The sequence below is a fragment of the Leptodactylus fuscus genome, chromosome 1 (genome assembly GCF_031893055.1).
Source record: "Leptodactylus fuscus isolate aLepFus1 chromosome 1, aLepFus1.hap2, whole genome shotgun sequence".
NCBI classification, from domain to species: Eukaryota; Metazoa; Chordata; class Amphibia; order Anura; family Leptodactylidae; genus Leptodactylus; species Leptodactylus fuscus.
The window spans coordinates 175,468,589-175,492,856 of NC_134265.1; the positions used below are offsets into that span (position 1 = coordinate 175,468,589).

At 43.1% G+C, this 24,268-nt stretch overlaps 1 protein-coding gene across 1 annotated transcript in view; it reads right to left on the reverse strand.

Annotated features, from left to right (window-relative positions):
- Positions 1–22,286, reverse strand: part of CNTLN (centlein) — a 267,766-nt gene extending 245,480 nt beyond the window's left edge. Inside the window, exons 1-3 of the mRNA XM_075280345.1 lie at positions 22,223–22,286; positions 16,526–16,632; positions 4,859–4,947 (exon numbers count right to left, since the gene is read on the reverse strand). Of these exons, the coding sequence (XP_075136446.1) occupies positions 4,859–4,947; positions 16,526–16,612 (176 nt within the window). The 5' untranslated portion in view covers positions 16,613–16,632; positions 22,223–22,286. The remainder of the gene's footprint in view (positions 1–4,858; positions 4,948–16,525; positions 16,633–22,222) is intronic.
- Positions 22,287–24,268: the final 1,982 nt, after the last annotated feature.

The window sequence follows — 24,268 nt, forward strand, 5'->3', positions numbered from 1 at the left end:
GACATCAAGGCCTTTTATTCATTCATCCCACACAAACAGGGATAAAAGACAATTAACTATTTCTTGGGTACCAGGGGTATACATCTTTAGTCCCATAATTCATTGGTACAGAAACTGTTGAAGATTGTGTTGGAGAAAACCTCTTCGTTTATGAAGGCCTTACCTACCACCAGCTGAGGGGTGTGGCTATAGGGAGCTCGGTGACCCTCACTTATGCCAATCTGTACCTTGGATGGTGGGAGAAGACTATAGTCTTCTCAGATCAACATTTAGTCATTCAGCAACATTTGGTAATCTATGGTGGTTATACTACATTGCTGAATGAATTTCTGGCGAGGTACTGTAGCTAACTGAGGATTTTTTGAAGGCTCTCAATATCAATAATTTGGCACTCCACTTCACTTCAGAGATCATCACGTCATCTTTAACTTTTCTTGATCAGATAGATGGTAAGCTATTTACTTATGTACATAGAAAAACTACCACCACTAATAGTTTTCTAGAGAGGGGGAGCCATCAAAATCATCAAGTGTGGCATCCCCACTGGCCAATTTTTATGAATACGGCATAACTGTTTGACCTAAAGACAGGCATTTAGTAGTGTGTATCAAAGGGAAAAAAATACTCTGAGAGTCTTCCTCTTGACACCTAAAAATAGGCACACAGCAGTTGACAGGATGACTATGCAAGAGATAGACACCTTTCACTCTAAACAACAACAGGTCAAGGAGATAAGATAAGATAAGATAATCCTTTAATAGTCCCACCTTGGGGAAATTTCAGCGTGTTACAGCAGCATAGTAATACAGATACAGGATAATACAGAGTAATATGTTACAGACGTAGACACAGATAAGCTGAGAAGAGAAGATATACTAGGAGTCCATGGCAGCTAAGGAAAAAGGAGGTGTTGACACTCCACAGGCGAGTATCGATGGTGGACACAGAGACTGCTGACTGACTCCCACCCGTCACCCATCAGCATGATTATCCAGGATGGACTGCTCTACAGCTATGTGGATCCCACATTGGACCAGAGTACTCTACTGGATAGACATGTGGATTCTTTTAGTTGTGGAAATAGCTGTGCCTGTGATTTCATCTTCCCAGCATGGAATTTAGAAGTGTCACCGTGGGACAGGTTTATCACTGCAGAGAGTTGGTTAACTGTAACAGAACTGGGTTGATATACCTCATATCTTATCCTTGTCCTGCAAACAATGTTGGTAAAACTAGTAGGCAATTTCGCAGATAAATAAAAGACGATGATTGTGATGAACAAAATGAACGGGACTCATCAGTTGTGCGTCATTTCACCCAATATCACACCTCAGTTTTCAAGATATTGAGTGAGTTTGTCTGCTAAAAGAGTCAATCTGATACTGAAATAGGAAGTCCAATGGATATATAGACTGTGGAATGTCAGCCTGGAAGGGCTTAACCCCTTCCCGCCGATGGCACTTTTTGACTTCCTGACCAAGCTCGATTTTTCAAAACTGACATGTGTCACTTTATGTGGCAATAACTTTGGAACGCTTTAACTTACCAAAGTGATTTTAAGATTGTTTTTTTCGTAACACATTGTACTTCATGTTACTAGTAAATTTTGGTTGATATGTTTTGTGTTTAATTATGAAAAAATAGGAAATTTGGTGTAAATTTTGAAAAATATGCATTTTATAAAGTTTGAAATGATGTGTATTGCATACAGATAGTCAGACCGCCATAATTATATCATAAATCTCATGTTCCAGATCTCTGCTTTATGTCGGCATCAAACTTTAGTCACCCTTTTAATTTTTACGGACATTATAAGGTTTACAAGTGAAACAACAATATTCAAAATTTTCAAGAAATTTCCAAAACCCATTTTTTAAGGGACTAATCCAGTTATGAAGGGGTTTTGAAAGACCCTTGTATTAAAGCCCCCCATAAATCATCCCATTTTCAAAACTGCACCCCTTAAGTAAGCCAAAACAACATATACCTAGTATTTTAACCCTATAAGTGCTTAACAGGAATTAATACAAAATGGAGGTGAAATTTTCAAATTTGATTTTATTTTACGAATATTTTCGTTTAGCCCTAGAATTTGCACATTCACAAGGGGTTAAAGGAGAAACCGCATCCCACAATTTGTTAGGCAAGTTCTCCCGACTACCACAGTACCCCACTTGTGGGTGTAAACTAATATATGGACGCACAGCGAGACGCAGAAGGGAAGGCGCGCCAAAGAGCTTTTAGAGGGCAGATCTGGCTGTGATCAGTTTCAGGAACCATGTCGCATTTACAAAGCCCTTGAGGTGTCAAAACAGTGGAAACCTCTAGAAAGTGACCCCATTTTGAAAACGGCACCCCTTAAAGAATTTATCAAGTGATGTAGTGAGCATTAGTAACCTCGAAGTGAATATGTAAGCTGTGCGGAGTAAATTGGGCACACCAAATCCCATTCTATTTTCCCACTAGCTCCTATGACACTGACGGGGAAGAGGGGCATTCCGGGGGATCAGCGCTGGTGTATTCTCTCTCATAAGCTCTAAATATGGGGTGTCCCCTGAAAACGCTCGCATAGATTACACATTTCCTTCTAGTCGCAGCCACTTATGTCCTAATGATTTGGCGACTTTTAGGGTTTTTGTCTTCATATTGTACAAGCAAGATTTTTATTTTTATCTTCTGGCAATGTGGCCATATGAGGGCTTGGTGTTTGCGGTATTAGATGTGCTTTTCAATGCCACCATTTTGGGGCCTGTAACTTATTGACTACATTTTATTAACTCTTTCTGGGTGGGATGTAAAAGGAAACATCAATAATGACATTGCTTTTTAGCATTTATTTTTTTTCCTGCGCAGCGTACAGCATAAGCAACATGTTACCTTTATTCTGCGGGTCGGTACGGTTACGGCGATACCTCATTTATATTATTTTTTAATGCGTTGCTATTTGTGCAGAATAAAATTCAATTTAGGGAAAAAAAAACAATTATTTTGCATCGCCATCTTCTGAAAGGCATAACGTTTTTATTTTTCGCTAGACAGAGCTGGTTGAGGGCTTATTTTTTGCGGGACGACCTCTTCTTTTTATTGGTACCATTTTGGTTTTCATCTGACCATTTGATTACTTTTTATTGAACATTTTGTAAGGGAAAGGTAGTGAATAATCATTATTTTGTGCAGTTTTCTATGGGTTTTTTTTACGCCGTTCGCCGTTCGGGTTAAATAATGTTTTAATTTTATTGTTCAGGTTATTACGGACGCGGCGATACCAAATATGTAATGTTTTTTTTCTTTATTTTACATAATAAAACATTTTATATGGGGAAAAAGGGATTTTGGGGTCTTTATTTATTTCTAATTTATTTTAAACTTATTTAAACTTTTTTATTTTTACTTTTTTCCAACTTTTTTTTTCTGTCCCCATGGGGGATTGAAGCAGTGATCGGCCCGGAGGGGCCCTTTTCCTATCAGTATGTCTTTTTGGAGTATGGGATGAAAATCCATGCAAATACGGGGAGAACATACAAACTCCTTGCAGATGGTTTTTTGCCCTTGGCAGGATTCGAACCAAGGAATCTAGCGCTGCAAGGCTTCAGTGCTAACCACTGAGCCACCGTGTGGCCCCTTTTGACCATGGTTATGTGATATACAGTCCGTGGTCATGTGATGGACACACAAGTGCAGCTCGTTATAGGAACAGCAAAGTAATCAGACATCTGCCTGGTAATCATCTTTGAACCCTTGTGCTCTTTACATGACCATGGTCAGAATTTCATTCACTAGAAGTAACAGAATGAATGAAGGCAAGCAGAGGTCTAGAAAACTGGGAGGAATTGATACATAAATTGTACAACTTTTTATTATACAAACAATAACATTTGTTTCTCAATATTGGTCTGAAAGTGGCTGACCCCTTTACTGAACAGTTGGACGATTCCTGTTTCATCTAACCGTTGTCTTTTACCGATTATACTTAGCTTTGGAACTTTTTAACATGGCAGCCTTGGAATAATAACTTTTATAACCATAATAGTCAGTTGAACAACAACCTACATGGGTATGCCTGCTACATGTAAACGTTATTCAAAAAAAATTTGCATAAAACTTAACTTTTTAACAGGGTAATATGGAGATATCGCTAATAAGGGGAGTCCAAAACTAGTCTGCTAAACACTGTCAGATATCATTGTTACACTCCTATCAAAATCTAAGCATCCAGCCGAAAAAGTCCCACTAGCTTTTGTTGCTAGATCGGTAGGTGATTAGGTAGGAATGACCTCGCAGTTTACCAATGAGGGTAGATGCAAAAAAAACACCATTAAACAGGTAAACAAAACAGTGTTAAAGGTATACACCACTCCCTATTAGTAAGCCCCTTCCCCTGAGAAAAGGGAATACCCTGTGATTAAAAAGTTAGCATAAGTATAGGGGTTCAATCATAGGTCCATTGGGACAGTAGTTAATGATAGCCCCCAGTATGCTTATTCTATCAACGCGACGCGTTTCTATCAGGAGAGGTTGTATTATTGCAAGCCTAAATATTTCTAATAGCTTGCGGTTACAACCGTAGTTCCTGGCGCCCTAATGGTGGACGCCAGTACTTTCAGGATTTTTTACCATCATATAGAAGAATAAAAGTTACGTTTTATTTATTGGAATACTGGCTGGATCTACTCATCTTTTGCAACTATTTAGAAAAGATGCCTTCACTGGTCACTGACAGCCATTCTGATTCATTGGGGCACCTTCTTCAGATCTCTCTGCCCCTTTAGGCTTCTTATCAAATACCAACAAATGACGGAAATGTACTGATCTTGCATTCCAGTTAAAGGTAAAAACATATGGCAAATGGCAAACTTACCTGTCGACTACCAATGCAATGGTTTGTGTTAGATCTGGACTGGATACTTGAAGCCGCTTCCATAGTGACCATACAAACTCTTTGTCAGCCTTCAAAAAGCAAAAGGTTAATTAGAGATAAATAAAAACCGTAAGATAAAAATTATTTTACCATATGGCACAATTTCCAGATAGCAAATTACTGTATTTAAGAAGAACTGGTTATATCTCCTGACTGGTCTGTTTTAGTAAATCTATGTATTCACCAAAATATAATAATTGTGCAGCAACTTTTCATATAATTGTAATGTACCATCCTTGATAATCCCACTAAAAATGTATGAGTATATTGACAATTACATGTTAGCAGTTGGGAAACACCCAGTTGTAAATTTCTTTATAAATTTTTTAGGAGGAATAAAACTGTAAGAAAATATAATCCAGAATTATTTTAAAGGTGAAAACAAGAATTTAATAAAACAGACATCTTGGGTGAGGACAGGTACTATTTCATTTTCTGTATTAGACTTTTCTGCTTTTACGTTCCTCAGCCGATAACCAGCCATGATTATATCCACATACAGATGTAACCTCCACCAAACAAATTTTCACAGTGAAAAGTTTATTTCATTTATGTAATTTGGTTAGTGTGGTCGCCATTCACTTTGAATAGAAAGCAGCGAGGGACAAAATAGCGCACAACGTTTGTTTGGAAGAGGCTTCAGCTAGAAGACTTTGCTGTGGGTAAGGCTTTGGTTAAAACCAACCTTAAACGTTAAAACAATTCTACATGATGTATGTGGGAGCTTCATATAGAAGACTGATCAAATCTGCATTATGGTTTCCATTAAAAATGACACCGCAGTGACTGGTGAACACCATGCAGTCTGTTGTGTGCCCGTATCTATGCAGAGATATTATATCTTTTCAACACAACTATGATGGATTCTCTTGCAGAGACAAATGTGAACAGTGCTTTATAGATGACAATGACTGCTTGAGTATTGAGGTATCTGTTGCTGGCTATTAAGGTTAATAAATTGATTTAATTACAAGGGATATTGTTGCTTTTATACAGTACATCAGTGGGTTTTTAAATTTGTTGAATTAAGAAGAAAATAAGCAACACAGATGAGCTAAAACCAAATAGTTTAATGTGTGCCGTTGTTTGAAACCCACATAAAAACTGGACATGAAAATATTTTTTATTTCACCAAGCTGAAGCATAAAGCAGCTTTCTATTGTGGAATAAGTCCCAAAAATAAAAAATAAATACATTTCAAAAAACAAAACAGATTTGTCAAAGATCAAATATATTAAAAGCGGGTTATGCAGCAGAATTTGTTGCAGATTTAACCCTAAATTCACGGAAGGAAGTAATGGAAGATGGATCCAAATCTGTACTGCGTGTCAATTTTTACATGGCAATTTTATTGCAGCACGTAAAGGACAGTTCATCCATTTTGCTTCTACTGTAATATTCCAACAATTTTCTGTCCTCAAACCAAAATGAACAATTTGAAACACCTCTCCTACATGTCAACACACCCAAATAATTAGCATTGAACATCAGGGTCTAAGGGGCCATTCACACGGAGGAAAATGGTGAGGAATTTCAGCGCTGAAAAAAAAAGCCTCCCATTGACTTGCTAGCAGAAAAAGGAACCCATTGAAGTCAATGGGAGGCTTTTTTTTCAGTGCTGAAATTCCACACCAAATTCCTCACCATTTTCCTCTGTGTGAAGAGACCCTTAATGCCACATCATGTTGGTTAAAAAAAATAAATAAATAATAATAATAATAATTGGTACAAATTGTTACTAGAAGTAATCACTAGAGATGAGCGAACACTAAAATGTTCGAGGTTCGAAATTCGATTCGAACAGCCGCTCACTGTTCGAGTGTTCGAATGGTTTTCGAACCCCATTATAGTCTATGGGGAACATAAATTCGTTAAGGGGGAAACCCAAATTCGTGTCTGGAGGGTCACCAAGTCCACTATGACACCCCAGGAAATGATACCAACACCCTGGAATGACACTGGGACAGCAGGGGAAGCATGTCTGGGGGCATAAAAGTCACTTTATTTCATGGAAATCCCTGTCAGTTTGCGATTTTCGCAAGCTAACTTTTCCCCATAGAAATGCATTGGCCAGTGCTGATTGGCCAGAGTACGGAACTCGACCAATCAGCGCTGGCTCTGCTGGAGGAGGCGGAGTCTAAGATCGCTCCACACCAGTCTCCATTCAGGTCCGACCTTAGACTCCGCCTCCTCCGGCAGAGCCAGCGCTGATTGGCCGAAGGCTGGCCAATGCATTCCTATGCGAATGCAGAGACTTAGCAGTGCGGAGTCAGTTTTGCTCAACTACACATCTGATGCACACTCGGCACTGCTACATCAGATGTAGCAATCTGATGTAGCAGAGCCGAGGGTGCACTAGAACCCCTGTGCAAACTCAGTTCACGCTAATAGAATGCATTGGCCAGCGCTGATTGGCCAATGCATTCTATTAGCCCGATGAAGTAGAGCTGAATGTGTGTGCTAAGCACACACATTCAGCACTGCTTCATCACGCCAATACAATGCATTAGCCAGTGCTGATTGGCCAGAGTACGGAATTCGGCCAATCAGCGCTGGCCACTGCATTCTATTAGCCCGATGAAGTAGAGCTGAATGTGTGTGCTAAGCACACACATTCAGCACTGCTTCATCACGCCAATACAATGCATTAGCCAGTGCTGATTGGCCAGAGTACGGAATTCGGCCAATCAGCGCTGGCCAATGCATTCTATTAGCCCGATGAAGTAGAGCTGAATGTGTGTGCTAAGCACACACATTCAGCACTGCTTCATCACGCCAATACAATGCATTAGCCAGTGCTGATTGGCCAGAGTACGGAATTCGGCCAATCAGCGCTGGCTCTGCTGGAGGAGGCGGAGTCTAAGGTCGGACCTGAATGGAGACTGGTGTGGAGCGATCTTAGACTCCGCCTCCTCCAGCAGAGCCAGCGCTGATTGGTCGAGTTCCGTACTCTGGCCAATCAGCACTGGCTAATGCATTGTATTGGCGTGATGAAGCAGTGCTGAATGTGTGTGCTTAGCACACACATTCAGCTCTACTTCATCGGGCTAATAGAATGCATTGGCCAGCGCTGATTGGCCGAATTCCGTACTCTGGCCAATCAGCACTGGCTAATGCATTGTATTGGCGTGATGAAGCAGTGCTGAATGTGTGTGCTTAGCACACACATTCAGCTCTACTTCATCGGGCTAATAGAATGCATTGGCCAGCGCTGATTGGCCGAATTCCGTACTCTGGCCAATCAGCACTGGCTAATGCATTGTATTGGCGTGATGAAGCAGTGCTGAATGTGTGTGCTTAGCACACACATTCAGCTCTACTTCATCGGGCTAATAGAATGCATTGGCCAATCAGCGCTGGCCAATGCATTCTATTAGCGTGAACTGAGTTTGCACAGGGGTTCTAGTGCACCCTCGGCTCTGCTACATCAGATTGCTACATCTGATGTAGCAGTGCCGAGTGTGCATCAGATGTGTAGTTGAGCAAAACTGACTCAGCACTGCTAAGTCTCTGCATTCGCATAGGAATGCATTGGCCAGCCTTCGGCCAATCAGCGCTGGCTCTGCCGGAGGAGGCGGAGTCTAAGGTCGGACCTGAATGGAGACTGGTGTGGAGCGATCTTAGACTCCGCCTCCTCCAGCAGAGCCAGCGCTGATTGGTCGAGTTCCGTACTCTGGCCAATCAGCGCTGGCCAATGCATTCTATTAGCCCGATGAAGTAGAGCTGAATGTGTGTGCTTAGCACACACATTCAGCTCTACTTCATCAGGCTAATAGAATACATTGGCCAATCAGCGCTGGCCAATGCATTCTATTAGCTTGATGAAGCAGAGTGTGCACAAGGGTTCAAGCGCACCCTCGGCTCTGATGTAGCAGAGCTGAGGGTGCACAAGGGTTCAAGTGCACCCTCGGCTCTCCTACATCAGAGCCGAGGGTGCGCTTGAACCCTTGTGCAGCCTCGGCTCTGCTACATCAGAGCCGAGGGTGCGCTTGAACCCTTGTGCACACTCTGCTTCATCAAGCTAATAGAATGCATTGGCCAGCACTGATTGGCCAGAGTACGGAATTCGGCCAATCAGCGCTGGCCAATGCATCCCTATGGGAAAAAGTTTATCTCACAAAAATCACAATTACACACCCGATAGAGCCCCAAAAAGTTATTTTTAATAACATTCCCCCCTAAATAAAGGTTATCCCTAGCTATCCCTGCCTGTACAGCTATCCCTGTCTCATAGTCACAAAGTTCACATTCTCATATGACCCGGATTTGAAATCCACTATTCGTCTAAAATGGAGGTCACCTGATTTCGGCAGCCAATGACTTTTTCCAATTTTTTTCAATGCCCCCGGTGTCGTAGTTCCTGTCCCACCTCCCCTGCGCTGTTATTGGTGCAAAAAAGGCGCCAGGGAAGGTGGGAGGGGAATCGAATTTTGGCGCACTTTACCACGCAGTGTTCGATTCGATTCGAACATGGCGAACACCCTGATATCCGATCGAACATGTGTTCGATAGAACACTGTTCGCTCATCTCTAGTAATCACTGGAGCAATTCTAGTATAACAATAAACAATATACAAGTGAAGTTACATTTTAAAGCAAAGCTTTATTTCATATGCACAAAAGGGCAACTAATTTTTACATGAAATTCATCATTGCAACCCGATAAGATTGGTGACATTATACTCCTTCTGCATTTGTCTGTCCCACCAGAATTGAGTCATTGTATTTCTGATTAGTTGAGTTATAAAGGAAAGTAGATGACAGATGGTTCCCCATGAAGCTGCTAATACCGTCTGTATGTATAAACAAGTGTAGAAAAAAAGTGTATTCTTATATAAAAATACATAAAAATATGCTTATAATTAGCTGGAAATGGGATCTATGCAAAATGTCTGATAAAACAATATTTAATTAAGGCCTTGAGGAATTTGTGTTTTTTTCTTAAATCTTTCCAGTCCATTGTTACACTTTTTTTTCCTTTCGCCAGACATCTTTGAGTATGTGCTCCCACTGTAAATAAGGCAATTTTAGCTATCTTAATCAAAAGTAAGCTAAATGCTTTTTTACAAGTCAATACACTAAGCTGGCTGTGAATGGGCATCTTTAGTAGCTCTGGCATGCAAGTATTTATTTCGCTTAATTATTAAACAGCTTTTCAAACATCTTGGCACAATTAATAGAGACGCTAAAATTGCTCCCTGAATGGTTACAAGAGCCAAACAACATCTTTTGAAAGAAAGCTCCATATCCCGTCTGAAATTGGCACAGGAAGCAGGTTTTCCAGCTGTCCAGGCCTGCGAGGAATCAATCTGCAGCCTACCTAAGGATTGTCGAGCATACTTGTTTCACGCCTGCTGATCAGAGCACAGGTCTGCACACTAGAAGTTTATCAGCAGCATATTAGAAGGAAAACATTTGCTGTGCCCGCTGTGCTGACCAAGGAGCAGAAACAACATCACAAATGTATGGAGGAATTTAATGGAACGCAATATATAGGGAAAGATATAAACAAAGACGATCATTTGCGACAGTAAAATGAGTACTAGCAACAATAACCTTTGTTTAGCACCAATATCTTGAAGAGACAAGAAATAACATTGAAAGGGTAGTTGCTTTTCTAAAAACTACCAACACGCCAAAAGTTTTGGTGGATATGGGTCACCACTTTTGAGGTAGGAAGGAAAAAAAAAAAAGAATGACCTCTTTTTAACACTACTCTAAAGAGAAATGCTGCAAAAACTTTGTCATAAAACATGATTATGTGCTTTTCTCAATTCAGGATTTCAGCTGGCCTCCTGTCTCCTCTCCTCCACTTCACTTCCTGATTTTCAGCTCATTCTTGTATGGAACTCCATTCTGTTGTTAATGATGATCTACTTAGGCTTAGTTTACACGCAATTACGCATGTGCATATTCCGTCGCGGCTGCCGCGAAGGGATGCCGGTGCAGTGTACGGCATCCCGTCGTGACTTTCTGCTCCGGATTAGGCCCAAATGAATGGGCCTAGTCCAGAGGGTGCTGTCGCGAGACGGACACCGCGGCTGAATCAGCCACGGAGTCCGCTTGAAGAAAGGGCAGCTCGCTTCTTTTTTCCGTGAGCGGGAACATGCCACTCACAGAAAAAAGTAAGCTGGCGGTCTACACAGACCTCTATTGTGAGGGGGCGGATTCTGAGGTGGATTCGGCATCAGAATACGCCCCCTCTTGCGCTGTGTGAACAAGCCCTAACTGATCATGAACACCCATTTAACTGAAATTTTGTCAAACATTAATGGCCATTACATGTAAACATACCACTATAATTCAACACCAGGATAGCAGTTCACAGTTAAATGTCATTGTATATAGAGAAGTATATATATATTTGCTTTATCCCAGAAAAAGAGATTTGCAGCAAATATATAATCAGGATGCCTTTTGCAGAAGTATATTTTTGTGACTGGTTAAATTTTCATTTTCCACTACTATTTTTGCTATACGCTATACCAAATCGTTTCACAAGTCTTCCTGAATGACATTATTTGCAAAAGAATATGTCTTATCAGCATCCAGAAATAAACACAAGACAGGGTGCAGATAAAACTCACTCTATTAGATAAAGTAGAGCAGCAGCTGTGAATATGTCACCCGCTACTAGCAGTTCCAGCAGTTCATCCACAAGGCGCATCATCATATTGAATTATAATAAATGAGAGAACATTTCCCTTTCATCATTTCCATTTAAAGAATTTCCCTTTGTGTTGTTCCCATTAATAATGGATGCAGCTAAAGAAGGAGTTACTGTGGAATGGAAACTGACAAAAGAGGGACGCTTAGGCACGCAGCCGTACCACTGAGACTGGATTGTTATTCAGGCTCTGGCAGTTTAAAGAAAGTTTGGAAGATTGAGATCACAGACGTCTTCGTGCACATTCTGATTATAGAAGAATAAAAGGCGTTCTTTGTAATCATTTATGGCAGCTACCTGTTTACTCAATGGTTCGGGTTAAGAAAGCAGATATACGCAAACTGAAAAAAAAAAAAAAATAGGACATTGCCAAAAGAAGAGTCATTGTTCCTTTGTTGCACTGCGGAGTATGGCAGGTTAAACAGTACTCATGCATGAACTACAAAAGTAGTGGAGCTGCTAAAATATATCTATTGAAAAGCAAAGATTGTTCCTTTACTATACATAGCTCCTTGCACTAACTCCTACAACATAAATGCGTAATCAGGGAAAAAGAAAACACAAAGATGACACCATGTATAAACGTGTCCAGTACCTAGTGGGAATGAATAGAACAAGAAAAAAAAGATTATGAAGACGACCATTGTGCTGATGGTCCATAGCGCTATATCACTGGCTACATCAATAGGATGGGTGTGGAACAAATCAATGGAGGAAATTTTAAATTAACAAATTTAATCTGATTTGCCTTCAGTCACCTGACAATCCAGCACTTCTCCATCGGTCACTGTCCGAGAGCTGCCAGCAATAACATATCGTACCAAGTAGAGATATCAATGCGCATAACCGCTGAGATCACCGATTAGCTGAAGCGGTCACATGCAACCACAATATGGCTAGAAGCTTGAAAACCAAGATTAGCAGATGACTAGCAAAGAATATACTCTGCATTGGCTGGAAATTCAACAGCCGTTAATAAAATAACTAAAGAAACATTACACTTGTGCTTAGCACATTAATGGAAGCTGCGCTGAAGTAACCTGGGCCACTACACAGAGAGGTGCTTTCAGTTCTATTCTCTGCCTTAGGTCAGGCCCCTATTAGTAGCAGCTTAATGGTGAGGGTGCCAAGTGTCCGACCACCACAACTTTAGTTGTCATTATGTCCTGCTCCAGATGTCAATCTTATAAACTTATTCACCTCCTATACAAAAATGTGGTGTCTGCTGGCAGTAAGTTACATATTAGTGGCCTGTTGCTAGCTGCTTTATGTAGATTCTGGTACCAGTCTCTAAAAAATACTACAGTCAACACCTGGAGGATAAGTCAAGAGAAGTCCTAGGAAAATAATGACAGTGAGTAAAAGGGTGTTGTCACGTCATGTTACCAGTAAGTATTTTTCGTTTATTCCACTGCCCATAACAGCACCCATGCAAGATATTAACTAAACCTAACCTAAACTGGGAAGGGACTTCCCAAGGAATAGCCAAGCTGAGCGTGTTAGTCTGCTGCATATCTGCCAGCTCTCCTACACACTCAGCTTGTTATTCCTTAGTACTAAGAACACGCTCAGCTCGGCTATTCCTTAGTGTAATAGTCCAGCTGAGCATGTTAGTAGTACTAAGGAATAGCCAAGCTGAGCGTGTTAGTACTACAAACCCCAAACCCAGCGTTGACTGGCTGAATCCCGTAGACTGGGCAATCAACGCTAGTCAATGCATTCCTATGCGAAAAAGTCAGCTCCGGCATATTGCAAGCTGACAGGGATCCCGACATAATAAAGGTACTTGATGCCCCCAGACATGCTTCCCCTGCTGCCCCAGTTGCTTTCCAGGGTGTTGGCATCATTTCCTGGGGTGTGATAGTGGACTTGGTAACCCTCCTGAGTCGAATGGTAGGATCCCCTGTAGAAAAGCATTTTCTCCCATAGACTATAATGGGGTTCGATATTCGATCGAATAGTCGAATATTGAGCGGCTAATCGAAACAAATATCGAATCTCGAACATTTTACTGTTCGCTCATCTCTAACTGCCACCTGTAGAACATTACTTTTTACACCCAAAGACCGTATGTGAATTAATTAAAAGCTAAAGCCTGTAGTGCCGGAAAAACTTATGATGGGAACTTCAAATGACGGCTCTGCAAATTTGAGCTAGAGAGGCATCTGCCCTTTCTGTCTAGATCGGTAGTCTCAAACATGCGGCCCTCGGGACGATAGTTTGTGGCCCCCGTGCAGCTCCCTGCATGTCCCGCTATGTCCCTTTAGTCAGTGTTTTACTTAAACTTTCCTCCGATGACTCCCCCACTCTTATAACAGCAATAGAAAGTGATGGGTGATCGATGGAAAGCTAGTACTGCGTGAAGTTTAAAACTCAAGGACCTGTGTGTGACGTCAGACGTCACGTGACTAGGAAGGCGTGTCTTAGTGTGTCGGCCGGAAGATGAAGAGATGTAGTACTGAGAGGAATGTGAGATGCAGAGTGGAGTGTGTGTGTGTGTGTCAGTAACCTAGAGGCAGAGATGAAGGGGGGACATGAAACTGGGGCCACAGATGGAAGGGGAACATGAAACTGGGGGCAGAGATGAGGGGGAGCATGAAAATGGAGGCAGATGGAGGGGGGACATGAAAATGGGGCAGATGAAGGGGGGATATGAAATTGGGGCAGATGGAGGGGAACATGAAACTGGGGGCAGAGATGAGGGGGAGCATGAAAATGGAGGCAGATGGAGGGGGGACATGAAAATGGGGCAGATGAAGGGGGGATATGAAATTGGGGCAGATGGAGGGGAACATGAAACTGGGGCAGATGGAGGGACGACATGAAACTGGGGACAGATGGAGGGATGACATGAAACTGGGGACAGATGGAGGGGGGACATAAAATTGGGCAAATGAAGGGGGTTATCTAACTGGGGGAGAAATGGTGGGGGGAGATGAAACTGGGGGTAGATGAAGGGGGGCACATAAACTGGGGACAACTCGAGGGGGCAGTAAACCGTGAGAGTAGCTGGAGAGGGACCTGTCTGCCTCTAGTTGTCCCCAGTTTATTGTCACCGTCCAGCTACCCCTACAGTCTAATGTCTGCTTCTAGCCTCCCGAGTTTAATATCCCCCTCTCGTTGCCCACAGTTTAATGTCCCACTTCAGCTGCCATTAATTTATTGCCCCCCTCCAACTACCCCCACTGTTTTATGTCCCCCTCCAGCTACCCCAGTTTCATGTCCCCTCTAGTTTCCCCCAGTTTAAACTGGGGCACCAGGAGAGGGACTTAATACTGTGGGGCAGTTGGAAGGGAACATTATAATGTGGGGACATATAATGTATGGGTGACTGTAGGAGGATTATACTATGTAGGGGCACATGAAAAATGAATAAGAATGGGCGGAGACATCATAAAATTGGGCGGGGCTAAATTTGCTGCGGCGAGCATAGCTTGTGGAAAATCTGATGCGGCCCAGCCTCACCCAGACTCTACCTCCAGCGCCCCCCGCATTAATTGAGTTTGAGACCCCTGGTCTAGATGGTTGCTATTACCCTGGTAGAATGGGTATCAACCCACTCAGTGTATATAGGGATAAAGATTCATAGACCATATGGAAGGTTTGCTTTATCCATCTGGCCCTGATAGGTGGCCCTGCAGCTGTACGGGGATGCATAGGGCATCTTTTTTCACAGGATTAGGTGTACTTTTTAGTTGAATCCTCTGTAAAAGATGAGTCGAGGCGAAAAGTAAAAATCTCCTTCTTTATTATTCACATCTTCTTATAAAAGCAGTAGTACATACATGTCATAGGAACGGTGCGTCAGACTGACGCGTTTCGGATAACATCCTTCTTCAAAGTCTGAGCTTTAATTGTCAGAATCTCCTTCCCATTTATAGAATCTCCCACCCTTCTCAAGGGTGGACCTGCAGCTGTACGGGAATGCATGGGGCATCTTTTTTCACAGGATCAGGTGTACTTTTCAGTTATACCATTTTAAGGAATGTCTATTGCCCCCTACAAAAAAATATTTTGTAGGCCGGGCATTGTATTTAAGTTGGTAGCCTAGGCCATTTCGGACACCGGGATACTAAGGAGTTTTACAGTAATTTTCTACTTGTACGTGCATTCTATGGAAAGGGGTTAACTTAGAACTTTTTGTTTTTTATTTATTTTTTATTAGAACTATTTTATTAGCCCCCATAGGGGGCTTAAACCTGTAATCAGGTTGCAAGCACCAACAGTATTGTAGTCTATGGAAGATTCTATACATTACTATTACGACTGATCATAGACCAGTCGCAATAGTAATATTACTATGACAGGTCCGGAAGCCTCCACTAGGCTCCTGGCTGTCACAAGAACAGGTCGGCTCCTGCGATCTCGCCGCAGCAGAGCGGCCGCCATTGTCTTTATAGACCCGGCATCCTCTGTAATAGCAGGGGGGATGCCGGGGAGGGTTCATGCCGCCGGGGCACCCTGACGCTGCAGGAAGCTGGTGGCAGCAGGAGAGGGAAGATGCCCTGGGTGTTCCAGAGTCTCCCACTTCAATCTGGTCCTGCTGCTCCAATGTTTTCTTCCGGCTAAGTCCCCACTGCAAGTGACCACTGAGGCCAATCAGTAGCCTCAACAAAGGACATGGGATGTCACTACCTGTGGCGTCCCTAGGTCCTTTCCTTAGGTCGCTGATTGACCTCAGTGGTCACGTTACCACTGAAGCCAATCAGCGCCTAAAGACAGAGACCCAGGATGTAACAGCCGGCGAGGACTTCCGCCACAAGAAAACATCGGAGCAGCAGGACCAAACCACACTGGAAGGCACCAGAGCACCGAGGACAGTTGAGTATGTTTTGGGTTTTTTGGAAGTTCTTTTCACCTCCCCTGAGCTAAATTAAAAAGAAAAGGAAAAAAGTTATCCCGGACAACCGCTTTAACTGTTAACTTGCACCTTAATTTACCTGGCACTGGCAGAGTTCTTCTGTTAAGTTGTTTACTTCTTCTTCAAGTTGTAGTATACGTTCCTCATCATTATGCTTTGCAGCCATTTTCTACCATCCAGATGTACCTACACCCATGCAAGAGAGATGAAAATATACAGACATATTGTAAGTTTAATAACCACAGAGGACACAAAGTTTCGAATGAATGGGTGAGGGAGGGGGTTGCAATGCACTTTGTGCTGACGAGTTGGAGATTGAGGTTGCATTTTTCTACAAAGTGTGTTGTCGGGAGAAACTTAATAAATCAGGAAATTTCCTAAGAATTCGCACTACTATTTTTATGTCCTCTAACAGGTCAGAACAAGGTAACTAAAAATTATTGAGACTATCCCAAGGGCCATATGTTGGCCTTATGCTAGGAGAGAAACTCCTTGCAGTATAGTTATCTATGCTGATAGGAGTCCCTGCCTCCCAGAGACATACAGTCCCTTACTGTAAATTTGATTGTGTGAATGTGCCCTTACTTATTGGTGGGTACACTTCTTTAACTGGGTGCAAGGAACTTTTCAACCACTTTTTTTGTTTTGGAGAACAAAGCCAGCAATTTTTACATTTATTTGTTCATTCAATTTATTAATGGCAGACAGGGACATACCTGTAAGGGGTGCCCCAGTAGCAGTTGCTACCAGGCTCTGCAGGGACCCCAAACTGGTGCACAGCACTCCCATTCACTTCAATGACTCAACTATCTCCCTATTTACATCTTGAGAGACAGATGTGCATATTTTTCCCATGTTCTCTTGCAGTGGAGCAACTATGGTTGTATAAGTCTCCACACACCTGAAAAGGTGGTCTCTCCCTAAGGATGGACGTTATCCCCATAATCAACTATCTCGGGCATTCCCACTGAAGTAATTGGGAGTGCCATCCAGCACTGGTCATGCCTACGTTCGGCCTGGATGTTCCCGACTTCTCAGGATCAGTGGGGTTCTCAGCAATCAGACCCCATAGGACAGAGGATAAATACTTTTCATGGTACAACCCCTTTAATTAATCCCACTAGGGGATTTCAAAATGCAGTTAATCACTTGTACGTTACAATATGCTGCAATGCTACAATACTGCTGTCTCCTATACATTTCAATTTCACACCACGTTCAGTCAGTCACATGGCACTGCAGCAGTTTAGGACTATCACAAGTGACTAAAATTAATTTGTGTATTTTTCAAAGTTTTGGAATTTTGTAAAGGTATTAAAACATAACAAAAACTATATAAATTTGGTATTGTTGTAATTGTGCTGTCCCAAAGAATATATATTGTAAGAAGGTGACAGGCAGAGTGCTGGAACCCAGATATATTAGCCCAGATATATTAGCCCAGATATATTAGCCCAGTGCAGGTCATGAGTAGGCCTCAGCCCAGGTGTAGATCCTTGGCTCATTACTGGGCCAGAAAAAGGCTGCAGATCCTGCATTGCAGGGCAGTTCCATGAGGTGTATGGTGCTGTCCTGTAACCCTGAGTACAGCGAGACTGTATTGCTCCTGTTTTGTTTGTGCGGCTGGAAGTAATCCACATGTATAGTTAAGTTAACCTACTGTTTAGCTAGTGGCTCAGACGAGCAGGTATTTAATTTGTTTTTGCCTGAAGTTAAGGAAATGACCGGCTCCTATTGAATTCAATGGGAGGCAGTTTTTGACCCAGATTTTGACGCGGATTCCGGGTCAAAATCCGGACCAAAAAACTACATGTGAACTAGCCCTTTGGGTCCACACCACTGCTTCTATCAAGCTAACTTCCCCACAATATTATGCCTACATATCACTTATTCACATTACTGCAAACTTCATAATCCTCCTTGGTTACAAGCAGCACATCATTCCTAGGACATTGTGAATGATGTAAAAACAAAACCCTAATTACGCTATTTATACATAGAAGATGGCATCCTTGCTTAAATAGCCACATCTTAGCATTATTATGCCTACATATCAGTTTTTCACATTACTACAAACTTCATACTCCTCATTGGTTAAAAATACTCCTTATTTTTGAGAATAGTACAACCTCTGGTCCCCAACAACCCCTTTAAAGAGGACCTTTCATCAGATCGGGCACAGGCAGTTCTATATACTGCTGGAAAGCCGACAGTGTGCTGAATTCAGCACACTGTCGGCTTTCCCGATCTGTGCCCGGTGTAAAGCGCTATCGGTCCCGGGACCGTAGCGCTTTAGTGTCAGAAGGGCGTTTCTGACTGTTAGCCAGGAACGTCCTTCTGCCTCGCGGCGCCTATCGCGCTGTACTGTGGAGCGGGGAGGAACGCCCCCTCCCTCTGCTCACACAGCTCGTCCATAGACGAGTATTATCAGGAGAGGGAGGGGGCGTTCCTCCCCGCTCCACAGCACAGCGCGATAGGCGCTGCTGGGCAGAAGGGCGTCCCTGGCTAACAGTCAGAAACGCCCTTCTGACACTAAAGCGCTACGGTCCCGGGACCGATAGCGCTTTACACCGGGCACAGATCGGGAAAGCCGACAGTGTGCTGAATTCAGCGCACTGTCAGCTTTCCAGCAGTATATAAAACTGCATGTGCCCGATTTGATGAAAGGTGCTCTTTAAGTTTTTGGGTTTTTTTTTACACATATGTGTACTGACGGTATTTTCTAAAGAAAGCACACCAACTTATTGAATTTCTGGACATTGGTTCATCCATGAAAACAGATAATCAGTAAAACGGACCAAAATAGTCTAAGTCTCCGTTCTTATCTTTTCAGACACACGATTCCTGAATAAAAACTTCTTATTGTGTTTTTGCACTAATAAAGTGTGACTTTTTGTTTTTTCTGTGTTGTCCTCACCACTTTCCTAAAAAGAGAACCTGGCAATGGCATGCAGGGTGGTCGTTAACCAAACCAGATTTATTATTATTTACAGCATTACGCTGGGTTCACATCTGTGCTCGGGGATTTCATCTCTCATGAACTTATAGTCAGTCTTGCATAAATAATACTGGCAATCTATGACTTAGCATAGATTTTCTTCTAGACCAGGGGTCGGTTACCCCTGGCACATGTGTCAAGAGTGGCATGTGATGCTAATTTCCCTAGCACAGGAAGGCCAAGTCCTCGCCAAAACCAAACTGCTATTATGCCACTGTGGGGTCTCTTCAGACTCCATCGTATAATAAGTGGAGCCCCAGGTAAGGTGATTAAACATAAAAAATAATGTTACTCACCTTTCCTGCACACCGGAGCTTCTCTATTCTCTTCGGCGCTTCTGCCTGATGTAAGAGACCGCTGATAGAACCCCAGGGGTCACGTCGGCGTCATTACCCATGTGACCCCTAACACCCAATCAGCAGTCGCTGACTTCAGACAGAAGCATCAAAGAGAATGGAGCAGCTTCAGAGCACAGGGAAGGTGAGTAACATTATTTTTTATGCTTGTCTCTTGGCCCTCCGCTTATTATACTCTGGGGTCTGTGAGAGCCCACAGTATAATAAAAACTACTGAGTGACACAAATTGGAATTTTATTAACGTTAGAATATTATACTGTAAGCAGGGGCCGCTATGGGACATAGCACCATGTGCAGGCGCCGCCATGGGACATTATTCTGTATAAAGATGTGTTGTTGCACAAAAAAAGGCACTTTTTTTGTGCAAAATGCACCAGGTGAACGCAGCTTTACATTGAAATAGAAGTTCCAGAGGCCTAAGAATATAGCTGCATCCAGATACATAGTGTGTTTGACTTTAAGGATGGCGCCATATGGTGCTCCTGGACACATACATTTACCACAAATTGAGGGGATGCACATGTACTTTCATTACTTATAATCGGAAAGTACAAATTTGTCCCAGGAAATAACAGGTAAGGCATGTGTCCTGAAACATCTTGTCACAACACTTCTGTGTTATGGTTTGTTCTATATGACATTAGCATAGAGGTCGTCAGTCTTACAATTATTGTACGGCACTCCAAGTACCTCATCTTTGACTTTTTTCATTTAAATGAATCCAATTATTGGAATCCCATTTTTTCTTCCTAACACGTAGGAATAGCCTTAAGAAAGACTATCCTTCTCCTACCTTTAGATGTCTTCCCCGCACCGCTGTTCAGTAGAAATCCCAGTTTTCTTCTGTATGCAAATTAGTTCTCTCGCAGCACTGGGGGCGGTTCCCAGCACTCAAACAGCACTGCGGGCATCCCCAAAGCTGCGAGAAAAATCTCCAGTGACACCTCTATCTCCACATCCTCTTCCGTCCTAGGTCTCAAACTTCTAGGCATATTCAGTCGGCTCTTCCATCGGGCCTCGGGTAGAGCCGACTGCGCATGCCCACAGCCACAAGAAATTTAACAAGAAAATGGCCGCGGGCATGCGCAGTAAGCTCTGCCGAGGCCTGATAGAAGAGCCGACTGCGCATGCGTAGAAGTTTGAAACCCAGGACGGAAGAAGATGCAAATAGAGGCGTTCCAGATGAAGATAGAAGCGTCGCTGGAGATTTCTGTCTATGTATTGGACAGAACTCATTTGCATACAGACAAAAACCGGGATTTCTACCAAATGGCGGCGCAAAGAAGACATGTAAAGGTAGGAAAAGAATAGTCTTTCTTAAAGAGGACCTTTCATGGGTTTAGGTACAGGCAGTTCTATATACTGCTGGAAAGCAGACAGTGCGCTGAATTGAGCGCACTGTCGGCTTTCCCAATCTGTGCCCTGGGTAAAGAGCTAGCGGTGCCGGTACCGTAGCTCTTCACAGTCAGAAGGGCATTCCTGACAGTCTGTCAGGAACTTCCTTCCCCATAGCAGCGCCTATCGCGCTGTACAATGTCAGCGGAGAGGAACGCTCCCTCCCTCTGCTCACAACGCTCGTCCATAGACGAGTACTATCAGGAGGGGAGGGGGGCGTTCCTCCCCACTCACACAGTACAGTGCGATTGGCTGTGCTGTGGAGAAGGACGTTCCTGACAAACTGTCAGGAATGCCCTTCTGACTGTGAAGAGCTACGGTACCGGCACCGCTAGCTCTTTACCCAGGGCACAGATCGGGAAAGCCAACAGTGCGCTGAATTCAGCACACTGTTGGCTTTCCAGCAGTATATAGAACTGCCTGTGCCCAAACCATGAAAGGTCCTCTTTAAGGGCCCCTTCACACGGCGTATATGCCGATATATGCGCGCTTTCCATTGAAATCAATGGGCTCTGTTTTGAAGCGCTGCGCTCGGACGGGTGTATACGTGTCTAAATGAGCAGCGCGCTTATGCCATGTGAAGGGGCCCTAAGGCTGTTCCTATGTGTTAGGGAGAAAAAATGGGATTCCAATGATTGGATCCCTTTAAATTGCCATGACAAACAAAAAAGGTTGTCTACCGCTGGCCTAGACACACAGCCTGGAGGAGGCAACTCCTTGTCACATATGAAGCACAGTCTCTGGGATGGATAACTTGTGAATAAGGGTTACAAGGTGGCACACTACTGTATGCCTCCATAAGATTCTAGAAGGGTATGGTCTTCACTGCTATAGGGCTATTATCCCATTAACTGTATGAGCCTGTTGTGAACACAGCCTAGGAAACGCAATCATAAAGTAACTACCAGAAAAATACAGTAGATGAGAGATTGCTTAGAAGAACATAACATCACTGAGAACTACATAGGTCCCTAGATCTGACACTATACATTAATAAAGGCAGAGCAATAGATGGGAAAGCGTTACCTATCCGTGCAGCCGCGGTGCGTTACAAGTGTGGACAACGTTCAATAATAACAAATACAGTATACTGATGCAGCATTTCCAGACAGCCAGCACTCAGCACAGTTCCCCGCTCGTCCAGCCCGCCTCTCAGCAGCCAATCAGCAGTAAGACCCTACTATACACACCAATCACATCTCCGCTCTCATCTCTAGTCAGTGGGATTCAAGAGCGCTGATTGGTGGATTGTGCAGTGTTTATGGTTACACAGTGGTTGTCACAGGCTGGATTGAGGGCGGAAGGAACAAGGCTGGGAAAGTGTCTTATTTAACGCTTAAGGCCCGGGCATGGGTCATACTGGAAAGCTGAGAGAGAAAACGCAATTTATGACGTCCACACTCGGTGGCTTTAGTGTGACACAAGGCGGCCACATCCATTGCAGCGCCTGGAAACGTCCCGTTCGCTAACTGCTACCTTGATTTTGCTTCAATACCTTGCAGTGGTTTATCTGGCAGATAAGAGAGATGGAGTAGTTGTACTTTCTAAGGTCATCACTTTTAGGTAGATATAATCTATTGTCTAGGACCATTTCTCTCATATAATATATATATATATATATATATATATATATTTACATTTACTTATTTTTGTTTTTTATGCATATATATACACACACACACACGTATAATGGCCTACTAGTATACCTGACTACAGAATGGATGCGCCCCCCAATTTTTTTCAGACCACCACCTCAACATTGCAAGAGGTCAGTCAGAAACAGTAAGGCCTGTTCACATCAGCGTTCAGTATCCCCCGAATGGAAACCTTTACCAATTAAAAAGCAGCTAAGAAACCACACCAACTCCATAGACTATAATGGGGTCCATTTGGTTTACACTCGGTTTCTGTACTAAACAAATTGCTGCTTGCAGGAGTTTTCTCTCCGCATGTTTCATACAGACACCAAGTGGAAACCACACGGACCCCATTATAGTCTATGGAGTCGGTGTGGTTTCTTAGGTAACCGATTTTTAACGTGTATAGGTTCCCGTTCGGACTTCCCGAACAGAATACCAAAAGCAGATGTGAACCGGGTCTTACTGTTTCTGACTGACCATGACTGTTAGCCATTTAGGAAGGAGTAAGGCTATGGAGAAATAGAGAAGTTAGAGTTGGTGACCTCTTCTACTTGATTACCCTGGTTTCTTTAGTGCCCTAAAAATTCGCCAATTTGTCATGGAGAACTCTCCTTTTTCAGGAGTTTTTCCAGCTGGCGTTCTGACATTGTTTTTAATTTTAGGTGTGCTTCAAACTGGAAAAAAATCACCTAGGCGCTTTTAACTACTACATACTAAAATTTAAAACCAATGAATTACAGTATTAGTAGTGTTTAGTTACTAACTTAAAGGTAGTTAAAAGGCTTGGGAATTTAAATTCATTTATCTGATCTAGTGGATGATAATGATGGACCCTGAGTTGCGCCACCCCCTCCCTCCTTTCCTGATTGTACAAGTAAGGGCTCGGCCGGCACTCTGTTCTGCAGATTTCCGTTTCTTGCTCAAAACAGGGCAGGAAACGGAAACCTGCCGGAATCTTTCCAAACCCATTCAAATGAATGGGTTTGAAAAGTGTCCGTCCGTGAGCGCCGGTGAGCGTTTTATGCTCTCCACGGCGAAACCATTTTTTTAAACCACAGAGTCGGACATGCAGGACTCTGTGTCCGGTTTTAAAATACTGGTTTCGCCACGGAGAGCTCAAAACGCTTACCGGCGCTCACGGCCGGACTCGGCATGACAGGTTTCCGTCTTCTGCATGCAGAAGACAGAAACCTGATAACGGAGTCCAGACCCTGGTGTGAACCCAGCGTAATCAATTAAATGCTATGGGGACTTTAGTAAAGGCTTCTCCCACAATACAAGTAAATTTCCTGTTAGATCAGGGATGGAGGGAGCACAGCGACCCAGGGGTCGAGACACTACTTCCAGTGACAAGAGCTGGTGGTTTCTCTGCATGTGACTGCTAGGGGTCCCTGCAGCAGGATACCCTATGATCAGTTTATCCTAAAGAGTC